Source organism: Ornithorhynchus anatinus, chromosome X1 (genome assembly GCF_004115215.2).
Source record: "Ornithorhynchus anatinus isolate Pmale09 chromosome X1, mOrnAna1.pri.v4, whole genome shotgun sequence".
Lineage (NCBI taxonomy): Eukaryota > Metazoa > Chordata > Mammalia > Monotremata > Ornithorhynchidae > Ornithorhynchus > Ornithorhynchus anatinus.
The window spans coordinates 46,321,008-46,344,744 of NC_041749.1; the positions used below are offsets into that span (position 1 = coordinate 46,321,008).

The 23,737-nt window shown below is 46.7% G+C and overlaps 1 protein-coding gene across 1 annotated transcript in view; it reads left to right on the top strand.

Moving 5' to 3' along the window:
• Positions 1–23,737, top strand: part of TGFBI (transforming growth factor beta induced) — a 49,410-nt gene that overhangs the window by 16,229 nt on the left and 9,444 nt on the right. Inside the window, exons 3-11 of the mRNA XM_029051361.2 lie at positions 5,734–5,798; positions 7,021–7,181; positions 8,411–8,575; positions 9,554–9,700; positions 15,286–15,427; positions 16,972–17,184; positions 19,269–19,406; positions 21,062–21,207; positions 23,261–23,397. Of these exons, the coding sequence (XP_028907194.1) occupies positions 5,734–5,798; positions 7,021–7,181; positions 8,411–8,575; positions 9,554–9,700; positions 15,286–15,427; positions 16,972–17,184; positions 19,269–19,406; positions 21,062–21,207; positions 23,261–23,397 (1,314 nt within the window). The remainder of the gene's footprint in view (positions 1–5,733; positions 5,799–7,020; positions 7,182–8,410; positions 8,576–9,553; positions 9,701–15,285; positions 15,428–16,971; positions 17,185–19,268; positions 19,407–21,061; positions 21,208–23,260; positions 23,398–23,737) is intronic.

The following is a 23,737-nucleotide window of genomic DNA, read 5'->3' on the forward strand; positions in this document are numbered from 1 at the left end:
GATGGGATGTATCTGCCACTTGCCTGCTGTGTGACCTTAGGCAAGTTACTTGACTTCTCTGTGCCTTAGTTTCCTCATCTGCTAAATGAGGATTAAATACTTGTTCTTCCTCTCTCTCTCAGATTGTGAGCCCCATATGGGACAGGGTCTTAAATAATGTTGGTATTTAAGTGCTTACTATGTGCCGAGCACTGTTCTAAGCCCTGGGGTAGATACAGGGTAATCAGGTTGTCCCACGTGGGGCTCACAGTCTTAATCCCCATTTTACAGATGAGGGAACTGAGGCATAGAGAAGTTAAGTGACTTGCCCATAGTCACACAGCTGACAAGTGACAGAGCTGGGATTCGAACCCACGACCTCTGGCTCCCAAGCCCATGCTCTTTCCACCGAGCCACGCTGCTTCTCCTGATCTTATATCTCCTGGTCTTATATCTCCTGGTCTTATATCTGATCTGATTATCATGTATTTACCCCAGCACTTGGTGTATTTTCATTCGATCGTATTTATTGAGCGCTTACTGTGTGCAAGGCACAGTGCTCGGCACCCAGGAAGCACTTACCGAATACCATCATCATCATCACTGTACTAAGCACTTGGGAGAGCACAATATAACAACAAACAGACACAACGAGCTCACAGTCTAGAGGCAGTGTAGTACTCGGTATATGGTAAGTATGCCAAGCAATTAATACTTATTTAATTCAAGATAAGTAGTGGTAATTATCCTTGTCATTATCATTCCCCTCTGTGTGCAGGAGTGTGTGGGTGTTGGTGGGCACTGTTACCGGCCAATAAAATGGGCTAGAATTCAAGAATTTTTTTTTTATCTTAGCCAGTTACTGTTAAGTAACTATGGAAGTCCCAGCCTGAAAAGTGGTCAGAGTCCTGGAGGTGGGTGCATGTGCTTCTTAAACCATTAGGGTGAAAAGAAAGGGTTCTATGCAACACTGTGAGAGCTAAAGAATGGAAAACAACTTGGCGTAGAGATGACCTGCCAGCTATGAAAGGGATTGTTTTAGGCAAACTGTTCCCCACATGGTCTATCCAGAGTCTAGACAATGAGTCTGGTTTGCTTTGCATGTTTCTTTGGAAATCATTCCACAGAATGGATTCCCCATCACCAAAGTGCAGTTATTGGTCTTGGTTCTGTGTTCCTAATTGATAATAACGGCGGTTATTTTTTAAGTACTTACTATGTGTGAAGCACTGTACTACACAAAAAATAATCAAGCCGGACACCGTTGCTGTCTCACATGGGGCTCACACTTTAAGTAGGAGGGAAAACAGGCTTTGAATCTTTGTTTCATAGATGAGGAAACTGGGACCCAGTCAACTCCAGCTACTTGCCCGAGGTCACACAGGAGGCAGATGGTGTAACTGGGATGAGAACCCAGGTCCCCCGACTCCCAGATCCATACTCTTTCCACTAGGCTATGGTACTTCTCTAATTAGTGGGGATCGGTCCAACCATGAACTTTTGCCTTGATTTCAGAGGAGTGCAATGCAAGACAGACAAACATTCTGGATTTTCTTCCTTTCCCTCACAGCCTACTTCATCATGCAATTGTAAAGTTAAATTTAGCCAGAGAATCAGTCATATTTATTAAGCACTTAATCTGTACTTATAGAGCGCTCTGTATTAAGTGCTTGGGAGAGTACAGTACAACAGAGTTGGTAGACACGTCCCCTACCTACAAGCTTAGTCTAGAGGAGGAGAAAGACATTACTATATATATAACTAAATTACGGATAAGTACATACTGTGTCAGAAAAGACAGCAGTTCAAGGAAAGATCTTAATTTGTGGCTTTTATGTGTTTCTGCTGAACCTGATGATTTTTCTACAGTGAATTTAATGTTTAATAGTAAGCTCAGTGTTCATCTGCTCAAGGTGAATCTCTGAGACCTATTAAGGCTTAACAGCCCTATGGAATCAATTCATTGTCCTGTGGACAGATAGAAGTGGGGTACTGATGGCACTTTATTATTGTATAGGTTAAGGATATACAAAAAGGGCTTTTTTCTTTAACATCATAATTCACCATTTCAGAGGTATTTAATAAGTATTTATGATGTGCAAGACATGTTTCTCATAGGGGAAAGAGGTTGTCCTGGACCACCTTACTTGGAAGTTTAAACCTCTGTCTCACCTTCTCCTCTGTTCATAGCAAAACTAGGGACTGTGCAATTCCTAGATGGCCCCGCTCCACCATCGTATATGTATTAAACTCCCCTTTGTAGGAATCTGGGAAACTAAGGAGGCCAGTGAAGTCTGATAACAATTATGGATCACTCACTACATGTCAAGTGCTGCACTAATCATTGGGGTAGATTCAAGGCAATCAGATCAGACCTAGTCCCTATTCCATCTAGGGCTCATGATCTAAGAAGGAAAGAGAGCAGTCCCTTACCTCCATTTTACAGGTGAGAAAACTGAGGCCTAGAGAGGTTATGTGGCTTGCCTGAGGTCGCACAGCAGGCCAGTGGCCGAGATCTCCCTACTGCCTGTCCTTTGCTCTTTACATCCACAGAGTTGGCTGCCCATATGACTGGCCATTGGTTTGGAAAGTCAGTATGGGTCATTAGATTAAAGGATCTTGATCAGCATTCTTCTTTAGAGATATTTAGGAACATAAAAAGACCAATTGGCCAGGAGGGCTTCAATATGACCTGTCTACCTCTCCTAGAACACAGACGTTGTGTTCTTGCAGAACCCAGCAAATTCCATAGTCACTTGGTAGCCAACTCCCTGCCCATACACATTACTGTTTATTCTGACACCTTCACACCATGACAAGATAGATGGACTATTTCTTTATATCGATGCCTTTTTTCTTATATTGATGTCTGAATCCCCACCTCTAGGCTGTGAGCCCGTTGTGGGCAGAGATTGTCTCTCTTTATTGCTGTATTGTACTTTCCAAACACTTAGTACAGTGCTCTGCACCCAGGAAGTGCTCAATAAATACAATTGAATGAATGAATGCACCCATCACTGATGGATGGATGATGCCCACATTCCACCACGAGGTTCTAACCAAAACAAGTAGGAAGAGTATCCCAGCAGAATCATATGCTCTGCTGGGCATGGTCAGGAAAAGCAAAATAAGAAGGTCTTGGGTCTTGCGTACACTTCAGCAGCTCTCCTTGGGCCAGACCCATTTCTCCCCATGGGCTTTCCTCCAGGGGATGTAAGGAATGAATATAATGAAGCAGTGTGACCTGGGGTGGATAGAGGACCTGGATCCTAATCCTGACTCTGCCACTTGTCTGTTGTGGGACCTTGGGCAAGTCTCTTAACTTCTCTGTGCCTCAGTTACCACCATCTATAAAATGGGGATTAAGATGCCATTTGCACTAGTTTCTCTGATCTTCCAAGGTGAAAGTGGACAAGAGAGAGGGAACAAGAGAAATTCCTGCTAACAGAGATTGCCCCTGTTCACAGCAGTAGCCTTGCTGGTGAATGCAGGGCTGATCCATCAATGGAGAAATCAGCTGCTTCCTTGTCATTGTAGTCAAACCCCTCCATTTTTCATCCTTTCAAACACATTTTCAATCTATTTGACTGCTCCAGGAGCCGTAGGTCAAAGTGTGGGAAACAATTTGGCAAAATTCCTAGGATAATTTAGCTGGGTGGAGAGCCAGGAGAGGAGAGAGCTATGAACCTTCCCACATCCACAATTTCCAAAGGCCAATTTCAACTATGTTTCAAGCCAAATGGAAACTGATGTAGGGAACTGCTTTTCTCTCTATCATTTGTTGCTACTATTCAAAGTGGTAGTCTCTGTGGCAAACCCCTAAACCTAAATACAGTTTTCTTTTCTTTGGTTTGAAAAGAAGCAGCATGGCCTAGTGGAAAGAGCATCGGCCTGGGAGTCAGAGGACCTGGCAGAATGGTGTAGGGAAGCAGTATGGTGTAGTGGATAGAACTCGGGGCTGGGAGTCAGAAGGTAATGGGTTCTAATCCCGCCTCTGCCACTTGTCTGCTGTGTGACCTTGGGCAAGTCTCTTCTCTTCTCTGTGCCTCAATTACCTCATGTGTAAAATGGGGATTGAGACAGTAAGACTTACATGGAACAACTCAATTTGCTTGTATCCTCCCCAGCGCTTAGTGCAGTGTCTGGCACATAGTAAGCACTTAACAAACACCATTATTGTTATTATTATTATCTGGGTTCTAATCCTGCCTCTGCCGGTTGTCTATTATGTGACCTTGGGCAAATCATTTCACTTCTCTGTGCCTCAGTTTCCTCAAGCACGGGCTTTGGAGTCAGGGCTCATGAGTTCGAATCCCAGCTCTGCCACTTGTCAGCTGTGTGACTGTGGGCAAGTCACTTAACTTCTCTGGGCCTCAGTTCCCTCATCTGTAAAATGGGGATTAAGACTGTGAGCCCCACGTGGGACAACCTGATTCCCCTGTGTTTACCCCAGCGCTTAGAACAGTGCTCTGCACATAGTAAGCGCTTAACAAATACCAACATTATTATTATTACCTGTTCTCCCTCCTACTTAAACTGTGAACCCCATGTTCGGCATGGACTGTGTCCAAGTGATTAATTTGTGTCTACCCCAGCACTTAGGAAAGTGCTTGAAACATAGTAAGTGCATAATAAATAGCATAATAAAATTAATTTCATTCTCGACAAGAAGTGCCTCCCTTAATTCTTTATCATCTCAGTTCTTAAACTTTCAGAGAGCATCTTGGGTGAAAAGCTCTCTCAGAATATAAGCAAACTTCATTTCATACTAATTGCATGTGTCTGGTCAACCAACTTTTTGGGTTTTTTTTAAATGGTATTCATTAAGTGCTTACTATGTGTCAAACACTGTTCTAAGTGCTGGGGTAGATACAAGTTAATCAGGCCAGACCCATATGGACTCCTTGTTCCATATGGAGTTTACAGTCAAGAATGAGGGAGAACAAGTATTGAATCTCCATTTTGCAGTTGAGGAAACTGAGGAACAGAGAAGTGAAGTGACTTGCCCAAGGTCACACAGCATGCATATGGCAAGTGGTCTTCTAGCTCCCAGCCCCATAATCTTTCTACTAGGCCATGCTTCTTCCCAGTGTTATTGATTGAGCATTTACTCCAGGCAGAGAGGGTTCTAAGTACTTGGAAAAGTGCAAAAGAAGCAAGACACTCCTTCCCTGCCTTCGGGGAGTTTACCAACTAATGGGTTGAGGTGTCTAAAACCAAAAACCCTCAACTTAAACTCAGAGCAGCCAAGGTACCTAATTCTAGTAGTCAGAAAAGTCACCTGCCTGGTTTGACCCAGCAAAGTCCCTCCCAAGGTCCAGCTGAGAGTCTAGCCAGGTGAAATAATGGATCGGTCAGGTATATGGCAAGGAGTTGGGGACAAAAATCACTTGTAGTAATGAAATTCTACCCCACTGAACAACTAAAAAGCCAAACTGCTGCTTGAAACTGGAAGTTCTCATGAAGCCACACCCCAGACTGATATGGGATATGGGGCTTAAATCTAGGGTGGGTAAAGGGCTTCTTTGAAGCTGCTGATAAGGAAAGAAGGAAGAAAAAAGAGAGTGAGGAGAAAGAGAGAGAGTACAAACGTGTTATCACAGATAATGCCAGGGATATGAAACTCCTGCCCAAATACACTGAGAGAAACTGATGCAAACTGACGCATCCTTCAGCTCGAGACAGTTGTTGGCTGTAACCCAGTGGTTACAGTGGTTGACAGGTCTAACCCCCAATGTGTGTGTTTCATTGCAGAATCATCAGCTATGAATGTTGCCCTGGATACGAAAAGGTTCCAGGGGAAAAAGGCTGCCCAGCTGGTAATGCCAGACTTGCATTTTGCTGGAGGAGGGATTTCAGTGGGGGGGAGGGGGGTGGTTGGAGGGACTAAGACACCATCCGCACTAACCTGAGGGGGATTTGGAGGGAAAAAGCATTGGAACTGGCAGAGAGAGGCACATTTTCTGATGAATGGACTCGCTATGAGTCAAACCCCCTCCCCTCGGAACAGTTTATTCAGAGTGCAGTCCGATTTGTAAGTGTGGAGTCTGCAGCAAGAAGCAGGAGTCTCACTCCACACTCTCAGGTAGCCTCTTCCATTCTGTGCATTATGGCCTCAAAGGTTCAGGTGGAGATAATAACGCCAGAGCTGGCCTCACTTTGGGCCCAGCTTTAGTTGTCTCGGGACTGGTTCTGAGATCATTCTCTCTCTAGGTCGGGCTCTTTGCCATAGGAACTGGGAGTGATGACCTGAAGAAGCCATTTTACTGGAGACTGCAGGGTTGGAATGACCCCCTGTGTTATGATGGGAGATGAAAGGGAGTTCAGGCTCAGAGATTTAGGATGGGGCAGTGCCTGGAGGCTTGGAGCTCTGTGTCTAGCAGGGTAGAGTTCCTGGCTGGTCCCGGGGGGCGGGGCTTTCCCAGCCCAGTCTTCTCACCAGCTGGCTCTGCCTTTCCCCTATGACAGGGTCCTGTTCCAGTGGAAATTCAGCTGATTGGAGGGCAGGGAGGAGGAGCAGGGGAGCTGGTCTTTCTGGTCCCTTGACTCTATTTATTGCCATTGTTCTTGTCTGTCCATCTCCCCCGATTAGACTGTAAGCCCATCAAACGGCAGGGACTGTCTCTATCTGTTGCCGACTTGTTCATTCCAAGCGCTTAGTACAGTGCTCTGCACAAAGTAAGCGCTCAATTAATACTATTGAATGAATGAATGAATGGTCTCTTGGGCCTCTGAAACCCCCAAAGGGGCTCAGGCTGGGTTTATGAAGGGCTATATGGTTAGTATGGAAACCTGAAGTTGGACAACAGTGGGCCAGAGAGTACAGGTGCACACTGAGCAGTAAGCATTTCATACAGTACTCTGCACACAGAGCTCAGAGAATTGGTGGATTGATTGAGGGCCCAGCCCAAGCCAAAGCTAGACTGAGTGCCTGGGTCAAGAAACCACATTCACTGGGTCATTCTGGGGGTTTGGTCCAACTCGGGGGATGGGGGTGATGCATATCTCCACTTGCCCCATCCTTTTCCATTCCCTTCTTAGCGCTGCCTCTTTCCAACATCTATGAGACTCTGGGAGTTGTAGGGGCCACAACCACGCAGCTCTACGCTGACCGCACGGAGAAGCTGAGGCCGGAAATTGAGGGACCTGGAAGTTTCACCATCTTCGCCCCAAGCAACGATGCCTGGAACTCTCTCTCTCCCGTAAGCTGAGACTGCTGCTATAGGAGGAGATTTCCGGGGGAAACTGGGACTTGGGAACGGGTCGGGGTGGTGGCTGGGAAACTGAAGCCTTGCTGTGATTGATGCATGCCCTATGTGCTGTGTTCACTTACACTCCTGCCCCAGGAGAGCACAAGCTGGAGGGAGAGGAAATGCACTCTTCCCATTCTGCTTTGACCCATTGATCTGCTGGTGATGGGAGTGGTGAATGAGGGCAAAGCCTAAAAGAATTAGAGACTTCAGTAAATATAACCAGAAGGCAATCAGTGTCAATTATGGCATTTAAGTGCTTGCTATACGTTAAGTGCTGGGTTGAAAATAACATCATCACACTGGTCACAGTCCCTGTTCCAAATGGGGCTCGCAGTCTGAGGTGGGAAGAGCAGTTATCTTGTCCCCATTTTATGGTTGGGGAAAATGAGGCCCAGAGAGGTTAAGTGACATGCCCAAAGTCACCCATCAGGCTAAGGACAAAGCTGGGACTGGATTCCAGGTCTCCTGACACCCAGTCCTGTGCTTATTCCACTAAACCACACTGCCTTTCAGAGAAGTTGGAGACCACGTCTTCCTTGGAGATCTGTAGCACTGGGAGAGAAAACCGGGAGAGAAGGCGGGATGATTGAGGGGTGACTTTAGAGGCAGGGAATTATATTTGATTAACTTATCCCCTCCAGCTGCAGTTGTCCTATTCATTGCTTGAGTTCTTGCCTCCTGTTCCCGAACCATGAGACACCTCGTCATCCTACCTGCTTCTGGATGTAGTCTTCCCAAACCCAGGTCTCCTGGAAGAAGAATTGGACTTTGAGTGATGGGCGGAGAGCCAAGGCTCTCCTTCCATCGCCCCATTCCTCCGGGCCGCTCGCTCCCACAGCTCCTTCTGAAGGCTCCTTCCCACTCCTCCTAGCTATTTCAGCTCCTACCCTCAGCCTTAGTCCCAGCCCAGACCCTGGCACTGGAGAAAGCATCAGCCTGGGCTGACCAGAGCTCAGGAACAGCTGCTCCAGCCTCCCTCTGGCTCCACCAGGCCTTATTCCACCCATCCCAGTGGGCAGCAGTTCAGGGCAGGCTCTTTCCTCGCAGCCTCTCTAAGGTGGTGGATCACAGATGCCTCCAGCCCCTGTGGCCCATGACATTTTCAGTCACAGATCTATCGGGGAATGTTGGCAGTCAGGTTCCCAGCCCTGTCCCTAACCCGACTTGGCTACTTTCAGGAAATGCTGGACTCCCTAGTCAGCAACGTCAACATCGAGCTGCTCAACGCACTTCGCTACCACATGGTGGACCGGCGGGTCCTGACCGATGAGCTCAAACACGGGACAACCCTGTCCTCCATGTACCAGAACTCTGACATCCAGATCCACCACTACCCGAATGGAGTGAGTGAGTTCCCTGGGACTCTCCCAGACCCATTGTCTATCTTGGAGTTGCTTGACCAGACAGAGGCTGTTGCTTGGAGAGCTAGCTCTCGGTGACGGGTGGTTATGGGAGACAGGGAGTAAAATCCAACTCACTGCTCTCTACAGTTTATCCAACCCAAATTCACACTGTAGAGGTTTAATCATCATCATAAGTATTTGGTATTTGGTAGTTGCTAAGAGCTTATTGGATGCCAAGCACTGTACTAAGTGCTGGGGGAGATACAGAATAATCAGGTCGGACACAGTCCTTGTTCCACACAAGGCTAACAGTCTAAGAAAGAAGGAGAAAAGGGATTGAATCCCCATTTTACAGATGAGGAAACTGAGGTACAGCAAAGTTTAAGTGACTTGCCCAAGGCACAGCAGTAGTGGTGGTGCTGAAATCAGAACCCAGGGCTTCTGACTCCAAGGCCACTAGGAATCAGGTCTTTCCACTAGGGCACACCATAAGGGAGGTGTCTGCCCTCCAGAAGCTTACAATCTGAGATCACAAGGGAGGTCCCTGATCTCTTGGGATTTACAATCTGGGATTACATCCTCCTAGTGCCCTGAAATATCATGCCACGTTAAGAGAATTTAGTCCAGTTTGGGCAAAAGGGAAGGGATAAAGGATTCAAAGGATCCAAGCCTGCAGGGGGGTCATGTACTCCCACCTCCACTGTGAAAGATCAGGGATCGGGGCTGGTTGCAAGAACCGCAAGAGAAGGCTCTCCTGGAACTGGTTCCCATGGGTATGGAGGGGAAGAGATCATCTTAGGGTGAGAGCCTTGAGTTATTAGAAGAGAATAGTTGGGAAAATGCAGCATAAGGAAGAAATCCTTAAGATTCCTGATAAGTCATTCATGGTCAAGGGGAATTTAAAATCTCGACCAATTTCTGATTTCCCATGGCCAGCTCCCCTCTTAATTACAACCACCTTGTTTTCCCTCTGTGCAGATTGTCACAGTCAACTGTGCCCGCCTGCTGAAAGCTGATCACCACGCTACCAATGGAGTGGTCCACCTGATAGATAAAGTCATTTCCACCACGACAAACAGTATCCAGCACATCATTGAGATCGAGGACACCTTCGAGACCCTTCGGGTAGGTATATTCCCCAGACCATTTCAAACCTGTGATCTCTGTGTAGAAGAGAATCAATCAATCAATCCATGGTATTCATCGAACACTGTATTCAGAGCCCTTTACTGGGCACTTTGGAGAATACCACAGTAACAAAAGAAAGCACAGGTCCTGCTTCCAAGGACCTTACATTCTAACAAGAGAAATGGGAAAATATAAATGATTTACAAATAGTGGAGATAGGAGGAAGAACAAAGATATAATAAGTAGTAGAATGAGCATGTCAGGATGGAATAATGAAATATATAATTGACAGTCCAATTGACTATCCTTAGCTCTGGGAACTCTGAGAATTGGTAAAAGTATATAAGTGCTGTTGGGTTTAAGCAACTTGGACTCTTGATTTAATAAAGGCAGACTTAATAATAATAATAATAATAATGTTGGTATTTAAGTGCTTACTATGTGCAGAGCACTGTTCTAAGCGCTGGGGTAGACACAGGGTAATCAGGTTGTCCCACGTGAGGCTCACAGTTAATCCCCATTTTACAGATGAGGTAACTGAGGCACAGAGAAGTTAAGCGACTTGCCCACAGTCACACAGCTGACAAGTGGCAGAGCCAGGATTCAAACCCATGACCTCTGACTCCCAAGCCCGGACTCTTTCCACTGAGCCACGCTACTTCCCCAAGACTTCTTAGAGGAGGGCGAATTTTAGGTGGGCTTTGAAGAGGCAGAGAGCTGTGGTCTGGCAGATCTCAGGGGGAAAGGAGGGATTGTCTCTATCTGTTGCTGAATTGTACATTCCAAGTGCTTAGTACAGTGCTCTGCACATACTAAGCACTCAATAAATACTATTGAATGAATGAATGAGTTTCAAGCAGGAGGAACAGTGTGAATGAGGTCTTGGAGGAAGGAGAGTCAAAAATGAGGAAGTATTTAGTTGATCTTGGGAGGAACTAAAAGTGTAATACTCTATTATTCCCCCTACCTGATATTTCATGCCTCTCTCCTCCTATAGACTATAAGCTCCTTGTGGGCAAGGATTGTGTCTACTAACTCTGTTGTAGTATACTCAGTAGATGGTCTCAACACCACCCTCTCTACTGAACTCAACTCATTCCCCTATCTCTTCATCGATCTCATACTACTAACCCACTGCCCTGGATCACCTCCACAGTCTGGCTCCTTCGCTCTTGTGCATCAGCCACAGAGTGCTGCTGGCAGAAATCTAGATATCAGGCTGACTTCATCCACTTCAAATTTATCCTTGCAGGCTTTAACTCTTCCCTCTCCTCTGCCTAGCAAAATTATTTTTCCATCCTTATTGACACCTATGCCCATCTCCCTTGTTCGTTGTTCCAGATGAACTCCCTCTTCAAACCCCCATCCCTTCCCCATCCTTTGCCCCTAATGACCTGGCCACCTAATTATTGAGAAAATTGACACTATCAGGTGTGATCCCCCTAAAATCTCCCTGCCCCTCCCCAGTCTCTTCCCTCTAATACCCCTTCTTCAACTCTTCCCCTCCTTTCCCCTGCTTTCTTCCCTCCCTAACGATCTTCAACTGTTAGTCCTCCAATGGCTTCTTCCCCACTGCTTTCAAACATGCCCACGTATCCTCTATCTTAAAAAAAGCCCCTCCGTTGACCCCAAAGCTCCCTCCAGATATCACCCCATATTTCTCCTACCATTCCTCTCCAAACTTCTTGAGCCAGTTTTCTGAATCCGCTGTCTCAAGTTCCTCTCCTCCGATTCTCTCCTTGACCCCCTCCAATCTGGGTTCCCTCCCCTTCACTCCACAGAAAATGCCTTCTCAAAGGTAAAATGCCTTCTCAAAGGTCACTAATGATCTCCTTCTTGCCAAATCCAATGACCTCTACTCCATCCTAATCCTGATGACTGACCACCCTCTTCTCCTGCTAACATTCTCCAACCTCGGCTTCACTGGCATTGTCCTATCCTGGTTCTCCACCTATCTCTCTGGCCGATCATTCTCAGTCTCTTTCACGGGCTTCTCCTCTGCCTCCAACCCACTAACTTGGGGGGTCCCTCAAGGTTCAGTTCTGGGCCCCCTTCTATTCTCCATATACACCCACACCCTTAGAGAACTCATCTGCTCACATGGTTTCAACTACCTCTTCTATGCAGATGACACCCAAATCTACATCTCCAGCCCTGATCTCTCTCCCTCTCTGCATTTCCTCCTGCCTTCAAGATATCTCTACTTGGATGTCCTCCCATCACCTCAAACTTAATATTTCTGAAATGAAACTTCTTATCTTTCCACCCAAGCCCTGTCCTCCCTCTGACTTTCCCTTTACTGTAGATGGCACCACCATCCTTCCTGTCTCACAAGCCAGTAACTTTGACGTTACCCTTTGACTCCTCTCTCTCATTCAGTCCACACATTCAATCCATCACTAAATCCTATCAGTTCGATGTTCCCAACATCCCAAAATCCACCCTATTCCCTCCATCCAAACTGCTACCATGTTAATCCAATCACTTATCCTAACCCATCTGGATTACTGCATCAGCCTCCTTGCTTACCTCCCTGCCTCCTGTTTCTCCCCACTCCAGTCCATACTTCACTCTGCTGCCTGGATCATTTTTCTACAAAAACGTTTAAGCCATGTTTTCCCACCTCTCAAGAAACTCCAGTGGTTATCCATTCACCTCCGCATCAAACAGAAACTCCTCCTTATTGGCTTTAATCACTCAATCACCTTGCCCCCTCCTACCTCACCTCACTACTCTCCTACTACAACACAGCTCACACACTTCACTCCTCTACTGCTAACCCTCTCACTGTACATCGATCTTGTCTATCTCACTGCCCATGTCCTGCCTCTGGCCTGCAACGTCCTTCCTACTCTATGTGACAGACAATTACTCTCCACCCTTTCAAAGCCTTATTGATGCCACATCTCCTCCAAAAGGCCCCCCGACTAAGCCCTCCTTTCCTCTTCTCCCACTTCTTTCTGCATTGCCCTTATTAGCTCCCTTTATCCAACCCCCTCCCAACCCCACAGCAATTATGAATATATCTGTAATTTTTAAATTTATATTAATATCTCTCTCCTCAACCCCTATTAATATCCCTCCCCTCATTGTGGCCAGGGAATCTGTCTGTTTATTGTTATACTGTACTCTCCTAAGCACTTAGTACTGAGAGCATGCAGTAAGCTCTCAATAAATATAACCGACTGACTAAACCAAGTGCTCTGCAAGCACTGTAAGCACTCAACATATACCATTTATTGATTTAGGAGTGATGGGGAACTGATATGAAGCTGATGAGAAAGGATTTCTTCCTGATAGAGGTTAATGGGTAGCTACTGGAGGTTTTTGAAGAATTGAGAAATATATGCCAAACAGTACTTCAAGAAGATGATCTAGGTAGTACGTTCACAGGGTTATGGGGTTGTATGTGTGTGAACTAGAACACTGTTGTGATTTTTACTGTTTTCTATTTAATTACCTTTAACTGGACCTACCCATTTTTCCAAATGAGGGAGACTTGAGTACAGTGCCAGGTTACCTAGAAACTGTCCTTAATAAAAATACGAAAGTAAATTAGATCCAGATGGGATGTTTTCTTCCTAGTTTGTTGTTCTTCAGCCTGTGTCAGCCTCCATGTTTGTTTCTGAACCATGGTCCACCTTCAGAAACATTACAGCCAATCACATCCAATACACCCGTCCTCTCCAAATAGCGGGCAAGCCACAGGTTAGGACTTGCGAACCTGGGATTTAATTCCAGACTGAGCTGTTGACTTCTTCTGTGCCTGTGGGGAGGGAGTTTAGTCCTCTGTGGGTACAGGATACAATTTTCTCCCACTGTGGGTGGTAATTAGCCAATACCCATCCTCCCTGTGGACAAATGGGAGGAATTTGCAGCAGAAGTGTGTTTGCTTATACACAGCAAATAACTTCCAATTAGTTAAACCCTAGATCGGGTGGGTGAAGGTTGGGGTGTCTCTCCTGTCCTGAAGGGGCCCCCAGAAGAGATAAGCACTCTTCTCCCTAGTGTAATGAAAGGGAAGTCTTTTTATTATCATTAATAATAATAATAATAGTGGTGGTATTTGTTAAGCACTAAACTATATGCCAAGTACTCTACTAAGCACTGGGGTAGATAGAAGATAACCATGTTGGACACAGTCCCTGTCACTCATGGAAGTCACAGTCCACGTCTTGCCTGGAGAATCTGGGTAATTCTAGTGATCTGGATGGGTCCCCTTTTGCATGGGTATTCCAGAGGCAGGATTGAGGAGAAGGAGGCTGGGGACTTCTGAACCAAAGTGGGATTGGAAGACATAGGGAGACAGTGTTATGTATGTCTGGATGTGCTTCTGGAGTACTCAGCAGTGGGAGAAGCAGCGTGGCCAAGAGGAAAGACCATAGGACTGGGAGTCCGGAGACCTAGGTTCTCATCTTGGCTCTGTGACTTGACTGTTGTGTGACCTGGGTCAAGTCACTTCACTTCTCTGTGCCTCAGTCTCCTCATCTGTAAAATGGGGATTAAATATCGGGCATGTACTGTGGGTTGAGCACTATACATAATACTTGGGAGAGTTCAGTACCGTAGAGTTGGTCAAAAGGATCCCTGCTTCCAAGTCATTTATAATCTGATGAGATAGACAGGTGTTAAAATAAATTACAGCTATGCAAAACAGCAGAGTATAAGGATATGTACGCAAGTACAGTGGCGCTGGGGGTAGGGTGAGTATCAAAGTGCTTAATGATCCTAATAATGATGGTATTTGTTAAGCACTTACTATGTGCCAAGCACTGTTCTAAGCACTGGAATAGATACAAGGTAATCAGGTTGTCCCCCATGGGACTCACAGTCTTAATCTCCATTTTGCAGATGTGGTAACTGAGGCAGAGAGAAGTTAAGTGACTTGCCCAGAGTCACACAGATGACAAGTGGCAGAGCCGGGATTAGAATCCACGACCTCTGACTCTCACGCCCGTGCTATTTCCAAGCCACAATGCTTAAGATGTATAAACCAAAGTGTATAGGTGACACAGAAAGAGGAGTGAATAGGGTGGGGAATGAGGCATTAGTCAGGGTCAGAAACAGCTGTTCTCCCTCCCACTTAGACTGTGAACCCCAAGTGGGTTAGGAACTGTATCGACCTGATTGTCTTGTCTCTACCTCAGTGCATAGTACAGTACTTGGAACTTAATAAGCGCTTAATACCATCCTTATCATCATTGTTATTATTATGACTACTTTCCCAAGTGCTTAGTTCAGAGCGCAAAGTTAGCATACAAGGCACACAGTAGGTGCCTAGTACAGCACCCTGCCCAAGGTAGATTCCCTATAAAGTGCTTTTCACCCAATAGGCTACCATTAATATGATTTAGAATACAAAATTTCTTTGGAAAATTATTGTATGCTGTCTCCTCTGCTAGACTGTAAACTCCCTGAAGGCAGGGATCATGTCTGATAATTCTACTCTCCCAAGTGTTTAAAGCATTTAGACCTTCCTGAGATCCTGAGACCATGCTTCTTTCTCCTGTCTGGGGAAAAGGATCATGTCTCCCTCAGGAGCTGGGCAGTAGAAAGAGTGATCTGCATCTCATTTATTTCAGGCTGCCGTAGCAGCTTCTGGCCTTAACACGCTGCTAGAGAGTGATGGACAGTTCACCTTTCTGGCCCCAACCAATGAAGCCTTTGAGAAGATCCCTAAAGAGACACTGAACCGAATCCTGGGTGACCCGGAAGCTCTAAAAGGTGAATCGCCCTTAACCCTGGACATCATTTTTCTGAGAAGATAGAACTTGATGGGGTGGGGTTGGGTAGAGGGCAGCTTGGGGTTGGCTGGTCGGAACTGGGCCTCCCAGGGCACAAAGCACTGGGTTTTGCTCTCGGGAGGACTTCCTTCTTGACTCTAGGGGTCACTGGGGAGCTCCAAGCTGCCCAGCCTGAGCTGTGCTTCAACCTCCCCCCTCCCTGGCTTCGTTCACTGTGGCTAATGGGTGTGGGTTACCTAACCCTCTTGAATTCCACCCTGAACCCTGCCTCACACCCTGCCCTGTCCCGGCCCTGACCTCTTCTCTGCCCCTGAACCACCGCAGGCGGTTCAGGCAGCTGGGAGGCAAATGGTGCTTTTTGCAGAGGAGCACAGGTTTGAAAGGTAAGACCTCTTCTAAACCCCAAGCACTCTGTGTGAGATGTGACCCTTCATCCACGTGACCCCACGAAAGAGAGAGACAGAGACAGAGAGAGAAAAATTATGCAGGGAAGGGAATGTCTCTGCATTCCAATTGTCCTCTTTCCAAAACACATTGCTGCATACACAGAGCAAGAAGAAATAAGTTGGGACTATTAACTCTGGTCCATTTAGGCTTTCCCTTTCTCTCTACTCTGCACTGGGCAGGAAAAGGGATAACAACCCCTTCCTGGGGCCATGGGTCAGAAAACCTCATGGATTTCAGGGCTGGGCTCCCTGGGGCTGTCAAAGAGCATCATGCCCCTGCCCCTTGAAGCTGCTTGTTTGGGCCCTGCCTGCCTAGTTTAAATGTCTAGAATCCCAGGGTGCACTTGGGCAGCCTCTTCTTTGAGCCAAAGGAATGTGTGATGAGCTAATCCAGTGCAGTGAACATGGTTAGAAGAAACCCAGCCGCCTCACTGAAGTGCAGCTATCATCCCCTTCCGACCTGGCCATCACTCTAGAAAAGCTCCTGCTGGAATAAACACTTTTTTTAGAGCCACAAGGCTCTGCAGTGAATCACAGTTTAGCCACTTCAGTTGCTGCACTTTGAGTCATGCTGGGTTTTCAATTTCTTTCCCACTGGGTAAGGTTCAGGCCTCGAGAGAACAAGAAGCTGGATGGGCAGCTTAGCAAGGAGCCCTGACATGACAATAATAATAATAACAACAACATCCTGCATTAGTTTAGTTTTTTTATTTTCCCAAAGTGCTTGAACATCTCTCATTTCATTTCACCCTCACACCACCCCTATTCCCTAAGAGGGAGGAAGAGGCAGGAATTATTCTCCCCATTCTACAGATGGAAAAACTGAAGCTCAGGGAGGTTAAGCGCCTTACCCAAGAGTAATCAGCAATCAATCAGCAGGCCAGTGGCTGTCTCCCTACTCCCAGACCCACTAGACAATGGATCCCCCTGACCAGAGGAAGGAGGGCTACTAGTCCCCAAAGCTCAAGCGAGAGGGTTCAGCAGAAAACAGGCTTTTTTTAATCCTGCCTGAATCGCCTTTACAGCCCTGTATTTGGGGCCAGTGCCGGTTCTGTAACCCAGCCCACGTGTCTCGTAGACCTGTTGAATCACCACATCCTGAAGTCAGCCATGTGTGCCGAAGCCATCATCGCGGGCCTTTCCATGGAGACCCTGGAGGGCACCCAGCTGGAGGTTGGCTGCAATGGTGATGTGCTCACGCTGAATGGGAGAGCCATCATCTCCAACAAGGACATACTGGCCACCAACGGCGTGGTCCACTACATCGATGAACTGCTGATCCCTGACTCAGGTACATGTGGCGTCCCGGCTGCGTCAGTGTGGTGTTTCCATCCGTTTTCCCCATTGACAGTGGGAGAGAGTTCTTCTGAGGGTTTCCGGCACAGTCGTCAGGCAGCTATTCATTTATTGAATGCCTACTGAGTGTAGGCCTCTTAGGATCAACCTGGAGAATTTCCAGTACTCCACCCTCTCGGCTAAGGGAGGGAGCGTCAAGCAGAGGCATACCCATTCCATTCCCAGCTTGGGCAGCGGCTAGCGAGTGGAAGGCGATCTGCTACAAATCAAAACTTATCTGTGCTGGGCAGCAGCAGCAGCATGGGAGAGAGTCGAGGGTGGAGATTCAAGTTTACAACATGGAAGAAGGCAATAGTAAACCACTCCCGTATTTTTACCAAGAAAACTCTATGGATAGACCTCCAGAACGATTGCAGATGGAGGTGGGGTGTTCTAGGAGTGTTGCATCCATAGAGTTGCTATGGGTCAGAATCAGATTGACAGCATAAGAGAAGACAGTACAATGCTCTCAGCAAAGGGGACACCGTGAACAGTGCTCTACATTCAGTCTGAGACGGTAGTATGTGCGGAGCACTGAACTAGAAGTTTAAGAGCATCCAGTCAATATATAAGTCTTCATCACTGCCCTTGAGGAGCTTTCAATTTGGTGGTTAAGTTCTGATGTGATGGATTAACGGAGGAAATACATTTTCTCCCCACGCCATTCATCAGGCCTCTAGGATAATAACTTCCAATACAAAATCACTCTTCTTATAGGCAGCCCTCTGGTTTGGGCTTGAGTTTTGGATCCCTCAATCACTCCAGCCTGAATGGGGTCTCCTTTAGGGGCTCTGAATTCCCACCAAGATCAAGTGGGCTCTGAGACCTATGGTAAAAACCATTCCTCAAAGTGTTTTACCAGCAACAATGGCTATGGCTGAATGGAGAAAAAAGGACCTCTATTGGAAAAAGTGCTCACATGGTTGTGAACCATGAAAATGTCATTGCTCCTGATGGGGCTGCTGCTAGAGGGAGAGAGGATTCTGATTCTCTTTTGGCTTATGGATTTAAAAGGATTCACAATTCAGATTTCTTCTCCCACTCTGTCAAGAGCGTAGAGGTTCATTAGGCCAGATCAGGAGAAGGATGCACCCAGGTCTCAGAGGGGGCCTCTCCCAAACTCTCCCCATACTCGAATTTCAACCCATATGGGTCTGGGCCTAAGCATGACCTTTAAAGTCATCAGGAACAGATAACAGGAAGGCTTAGTAGGGCATTGTGCCTCTCATTCAGGACCACACATGAGTTATAGCTCTTACTGACCCTAGTTTTTGGCTCCAGCAAGTCTCCCTAGTTTCCTGTTTTGCCTCGTCTCTCCCAGTCTGGTCAGGGAGGTGCATGGTTTGCCCAGCTACTCCTGCCCCACTCACCTTCTGTTATCTCCGGGATCCACCCTGGGGCTTCCCGGGCACCAGGAGAACAGGAGACAGACCTGAGGCGAGATCCACGGGGACCTGAGAGGGATGAGTTTGAACTGCAGGGTGTTGGGCCAGCATGTTCTCGGGCTTGGAGGCAGGGACGTGGCTCCGGAAACATCAGTTGGTGAGGCTCGCCCTTAAGGGAAAATTCATCCTCGGTCACGAATGGAGTTTTCCGCTACAAACTCCTTTCAATAATAAGTGTGTGTCACACCACTGCTCTCCTCTCCCCCACCCCACCCCCCCGCCCCACCACCACCACCTCTGGCCTGTGATTCCACCGACATTTCCAGTTAAACATTCCCATGATTCAGAAGCAGCAGATTGAGGAGCTCAAACTTAGTTCTCCAGCAGTGTATCCCAGCGATGTAACCTAGTCTATCTTCAGGATCCTGGGAAGGAGCTGCCCCTTCCCATTCTGTTCCACAGCAGGTTCTTTCTCCCCATGAGCCTCGGCCCTTGGACTCTGCCCCACATCTGGGATACCTAAAGTGGTTGTTTATCTGGCCGACGAGATTCCTGTCCGCGTGTGCAATGCTCGAGGGGGGATACTTGGCGTTCCGGGGATAGAGAATGCCAGCAACCTTTTTAACTCTGGAACGGATTTTCTTTTTCCTTGCAGCTAAGACCTTGTTTGAGTTGGCGGCAGAATCTGATGTTTCGACGTCCATTGACCTTTTTCAACAAGCAGGGCTTGGGTCTCATCTCTCTGGAAGCGAGCGCCTCACCCTCCTCGCACCACTGAATACTGTTTTCAAAGGTAACCCTGGAAAAGAATGCCCACTTGATGCCCTCACAGCTCGCCAGCCCATCACCACCAGCCCCATGCTTATGCTTCTTCAGCATATCCGACCATGGGAGAAGAATGTCCACTCAACATGAGTCCAATCATCTGCTGTTCGATACGGTAGAACCAGAAAAGGCAGCATGGCCTCAGTGGCCAAATCAATCAGTAGTATTTACTGAAAATCTGCTGGGTGACCTTGGGCAAATCATTTAATCTTTCTGAGTCTCGGTTTCCTCTTCTGTTAAAAGGGGATTCAGGACCTGTTCTCCCTCCTACTTAGACCATGGGCTCCATGTGGGATGGGGACTGTGATGATCTTTTATCTATCCCAACGCTCAGTACACTGCTTGGCACATAGTAAATGATTAACGCATACCATAATTATCAAATAATAATGGTATTTGTTAAGTGCTCACTTAGTGCCAGGCACTGTACTAAGCGCCAGGGTGGATCGAAGCAAATCAGGTTGGACACATAAGGCTCACAATCTTAATCCCTATTTTATAGGTGAGGTAACTGAGACCCAGAGAAGTGAGTGAGTTGCCCAAGGCCACACGATAGACAAGCAGCAGAGCTGGGATTAGAACCCATGACCTTCTGATTCCCAGGCCTGTGCTCTATCCATTATGCCATGCTGTTTCTCATAGCTGCTGTGTGCAGAGCACTGTACTAAATTCTTGGGAAAGTTCAATAGAGATAGTAGATAGGACCCCTACCCTCAAGGAGCTTACAATCTAGTACTGGGAGACAGACACTGAAATAATTCGCAGTTAAGAAGAAAGAGAAGTGGTTATGTGTATGAGCTGGTCCGTAAATACAAGAGCAAGTCGATATGCATAGAAGGGCTTTGGCTGGGTGTAAGTACCCAAGTTTGTAGTTGGCATAAAAGTACTGAACAGGTAGTTGGGGGATTATAACTTGAGAAGATAAGGATCACAGGATTCAGAGTTCCAGGCCCAGGTTCGAGTCCCAGCTCTGTCACTGGCCTGCAGCGTGACCTTGGGCAAGTCATTTAAACTCTCTGGGACTCAGTTTCCTCCGCTATAAAATGGGGGGAAGATAATGATAACTGTTCTTCCTACTTCTTAGACTGTTAGCCCAATGTGGAACAGGAACTGTATCTAATTCAATTACAATGTATCCGCCTCAGCGCTTAGTACTACTTGGCCAGAGTATGGGCTTAATCAATACCACCATTAATGCAGGTAACAGGAGTGATCAAGGGTCTCATTTGGTGGTCTAGGTGGTCTGCATTTTCCCACCCCCTCTATGAAGGATGGTGTCGTTGAAGAACTGCGTGGCAGAGTAAAAGTTTGTTGAGACACAGCTGTTGGAGTGGAGTCCCCGAGAAACACAGCCAGGTTCCCGGTCCCATCTGCCTCCCATCTCCCTCTACATTTCACTACTGAATCACTCTCCATTGCCAACATGACTTCCCCAGAGAGGCTCGATTGCCTGTTCAGAGCCACAGCTCAGCTTCCTGCTCCTGAGGGCTCACGGAGGAGCGAGTGGTGATTGGCTCTGAAAGGTTCAGTAGGTAGGACTGTTGCACTGGATCTACCCACTCACAGCCCTTTGTTCTTGGCAGCAAAATGCCCCACTGAATCCTAATAAACATTGTGTTACAGATGGAACTCCTCGAGTCGATGGCAACACAAAGAATTTGCTTCTGAATCACATTATTAAGGATCAGCTGGCCTCCAAACACCTCTATCATGGGCAGACTCTGGACACGCTGGGTGGCAAGAAGCTGAGAGTTTTTGTCTATCGTAATGTAAGTTAAGTTTGCTTGTGGGAAACAATGCTTTTTCCAGAAAAAGCAAGCTTGTTGGAAGCCAAGGAATTTTTGGAGGGCTTTTCCAGTGGTGGATATTAATTTTTAACCAAGATTGGCTCATTGCAAAACAGTCGGCTCAGACCTGGAACAGATTTGCACCTGGGATCAGTTTAAAACAGTCATGCTTGGAGGTGGGGGCATGACTTAATAATATTATGCGTGGCACTTATTAAGCACCCACTATATGCTAAGCACTGGGGTAGATAGAAGACTGCAGACTCAGACACAGTACCTGTCCCTCACAGGTACTGTTTATCCCCATTCTCTTTTAACAGAGAGATGAAGTGACTTGCCCAACATACAAAGCAGGCCAGTGGCAGAGCTGGGACTCGAATCTAGATCTCCTGACTCCCAGACCTGGGTCTTTTCATTAGATTAGGCCTTGCTGCCTCCCTGTGAGAGTCCATCAATCAGTGGTATTTATTGAGCATTTACTATGTGCAGAGCACTGCACTAGATGCTTGGGAAAATATAGTAAGAGTTGGTAGACACAGTCCCGCCCACATGATTCCATAAAAGAAAATTTACAATATGAATGTACAGAAAGTTATTTTGCAGCAACCAAATGTTCCTTGAGATCATTTTTTCCTTGCCATTACTTATTTCCGACAGCCAAAGTTCCAAAGGGCCACGCCAGTCCAGGACAAGCTTTTGAAGCCTGTTTTTGATTAAGAAAAGCCATTAGGGTCCTGAATCTGTATTTGGCCCTATGTACCAAATGAATGTTACCAATGGGTGAGTCAAGCAAGCAGAAAAGGAATCACATACTGGCATTCCTGCCAGAATGCAACATTTATGAGCCCAATTTGGATAGAATGTAATGGAAGAATAGAAGAATATGGTTACCATAACATGGTTGTATTTTACAACTCTATTCAGGAATGATCTGTACAACTTGTTTCAAGCCAGATGGCCTGATCCCTTGGTGACATTATTATAGTAATCATTAGCTTTGCAAAGGAAATCAATTGTCGCTATTTAAAATTAATTCTTTACTAGACGCTATCTTTGCAGCAATTTGAAAATGCTTCTCTGAGGGGTGCTAATGACCACTAAGAAGTTTTCAGAAAAAGGGTCAGATAATGCAGATTTCTTGTCACATGTAACCCTCTTGAATTTCACATGGTATGACGTGTTGTATAACTATTCAAATGTTTTCCAGCCATTCTCATTCTAATCTTTTTTTTACCACTGAAATATTGGTTGTGCCAGTGCGACTTTTTTTTTTTGACCACATGAAGGTTATCAAAAGCACACAAACTGTGATGGAGGGAGAGTATCTTGTCCAGTCCTAAATCCACCTCAGGATCCTGGCAACCAGCTCATCGTGATGGGCAGGCAGCATTCCCAGCTTTTCCCTCCAGAGCTCCCTCCCCGTCCCCCACGACCAGCACTCCCAGAAAGCAGCTGTCAATCACTCTGATTCTCAAGTTACCTGAAAACTTGCACCAAGAAACCATCCAATTCCCAGCGAACCATTTTTCAGACAACCCTGCTGAATTGCAGCCTGAAATATGAGGAGCAAACCCTACTCTCCTTAGCAGGTTACCAGACCAAATGTCGAGAATCAATCCTGAGCATCAATCAATCACTCAGTGGTATTTATTGGGAGATGACTGTATTAAAGCCCTGGGCGAGTAAAACATAAAGTTAATAGACGTGTTCTTTGCCGACAAGGAGCTTACCATGTAAAGGAATGCTGGCATCCTACTGTTGGACTTATCCTGAGCAGGGAATGAAAATACCAATGGTGTTGATTTAGCACGTACTGTGTGCCAAGCATGATGCTGAGCACTGGAACCCCAAAATGGGCATTTTTAGTCATTTTGTCTTAGAAAACAGTCTGTTTATCACTGAAAATCAATGTGGCCTCCCAGTGGATTGTGATGGTTTTCCTAATGACTTTGGCTGGGAGGTGAAGTTCCCAAGAGTGTTGTGATAAACAGTCCTGTCCTTCTGTCTGTCTGTCTGTCTGCTATCCCCTGCACAGAACCTGTGCATTGAGAACAGTTGCATTGCAGCCCATGACAAGAGAGGACGGTTTGGCACTTTGTTCACTGTGGACAGGATGTTATCTCCTCCCATGGGGACCGTCATGGACATGCTGAAAGGGGACAACCGCTTCAGGTATGTCTCCTGGCTGAGATCCTCTGTGCTTGAGCTGGTTTGGGGCTCAGGATTGAGGCCTTGTTCCAGGGTGTGACCCTCAGCCTGCATCCCAGCCTTCGTCGAGCTCACAGGTGGACAGGAACAAAATCCCATCCTGGGGAAGTCAGGAAAGAGTTGATACTCTAGATACTCTGAGGGTGAGAGTGAAGAATGAGCCCCCTCCCCACCATAAGCAGACCCTTAATTACTAACAGGGAGGAATGAACCACACCTGATTATTATTAGGGGATTGATTAAGCACCTACCAGGTGCCAAGCACAGGACTGAGTGCTGGAGTGGACACAGATAATCAGATCAG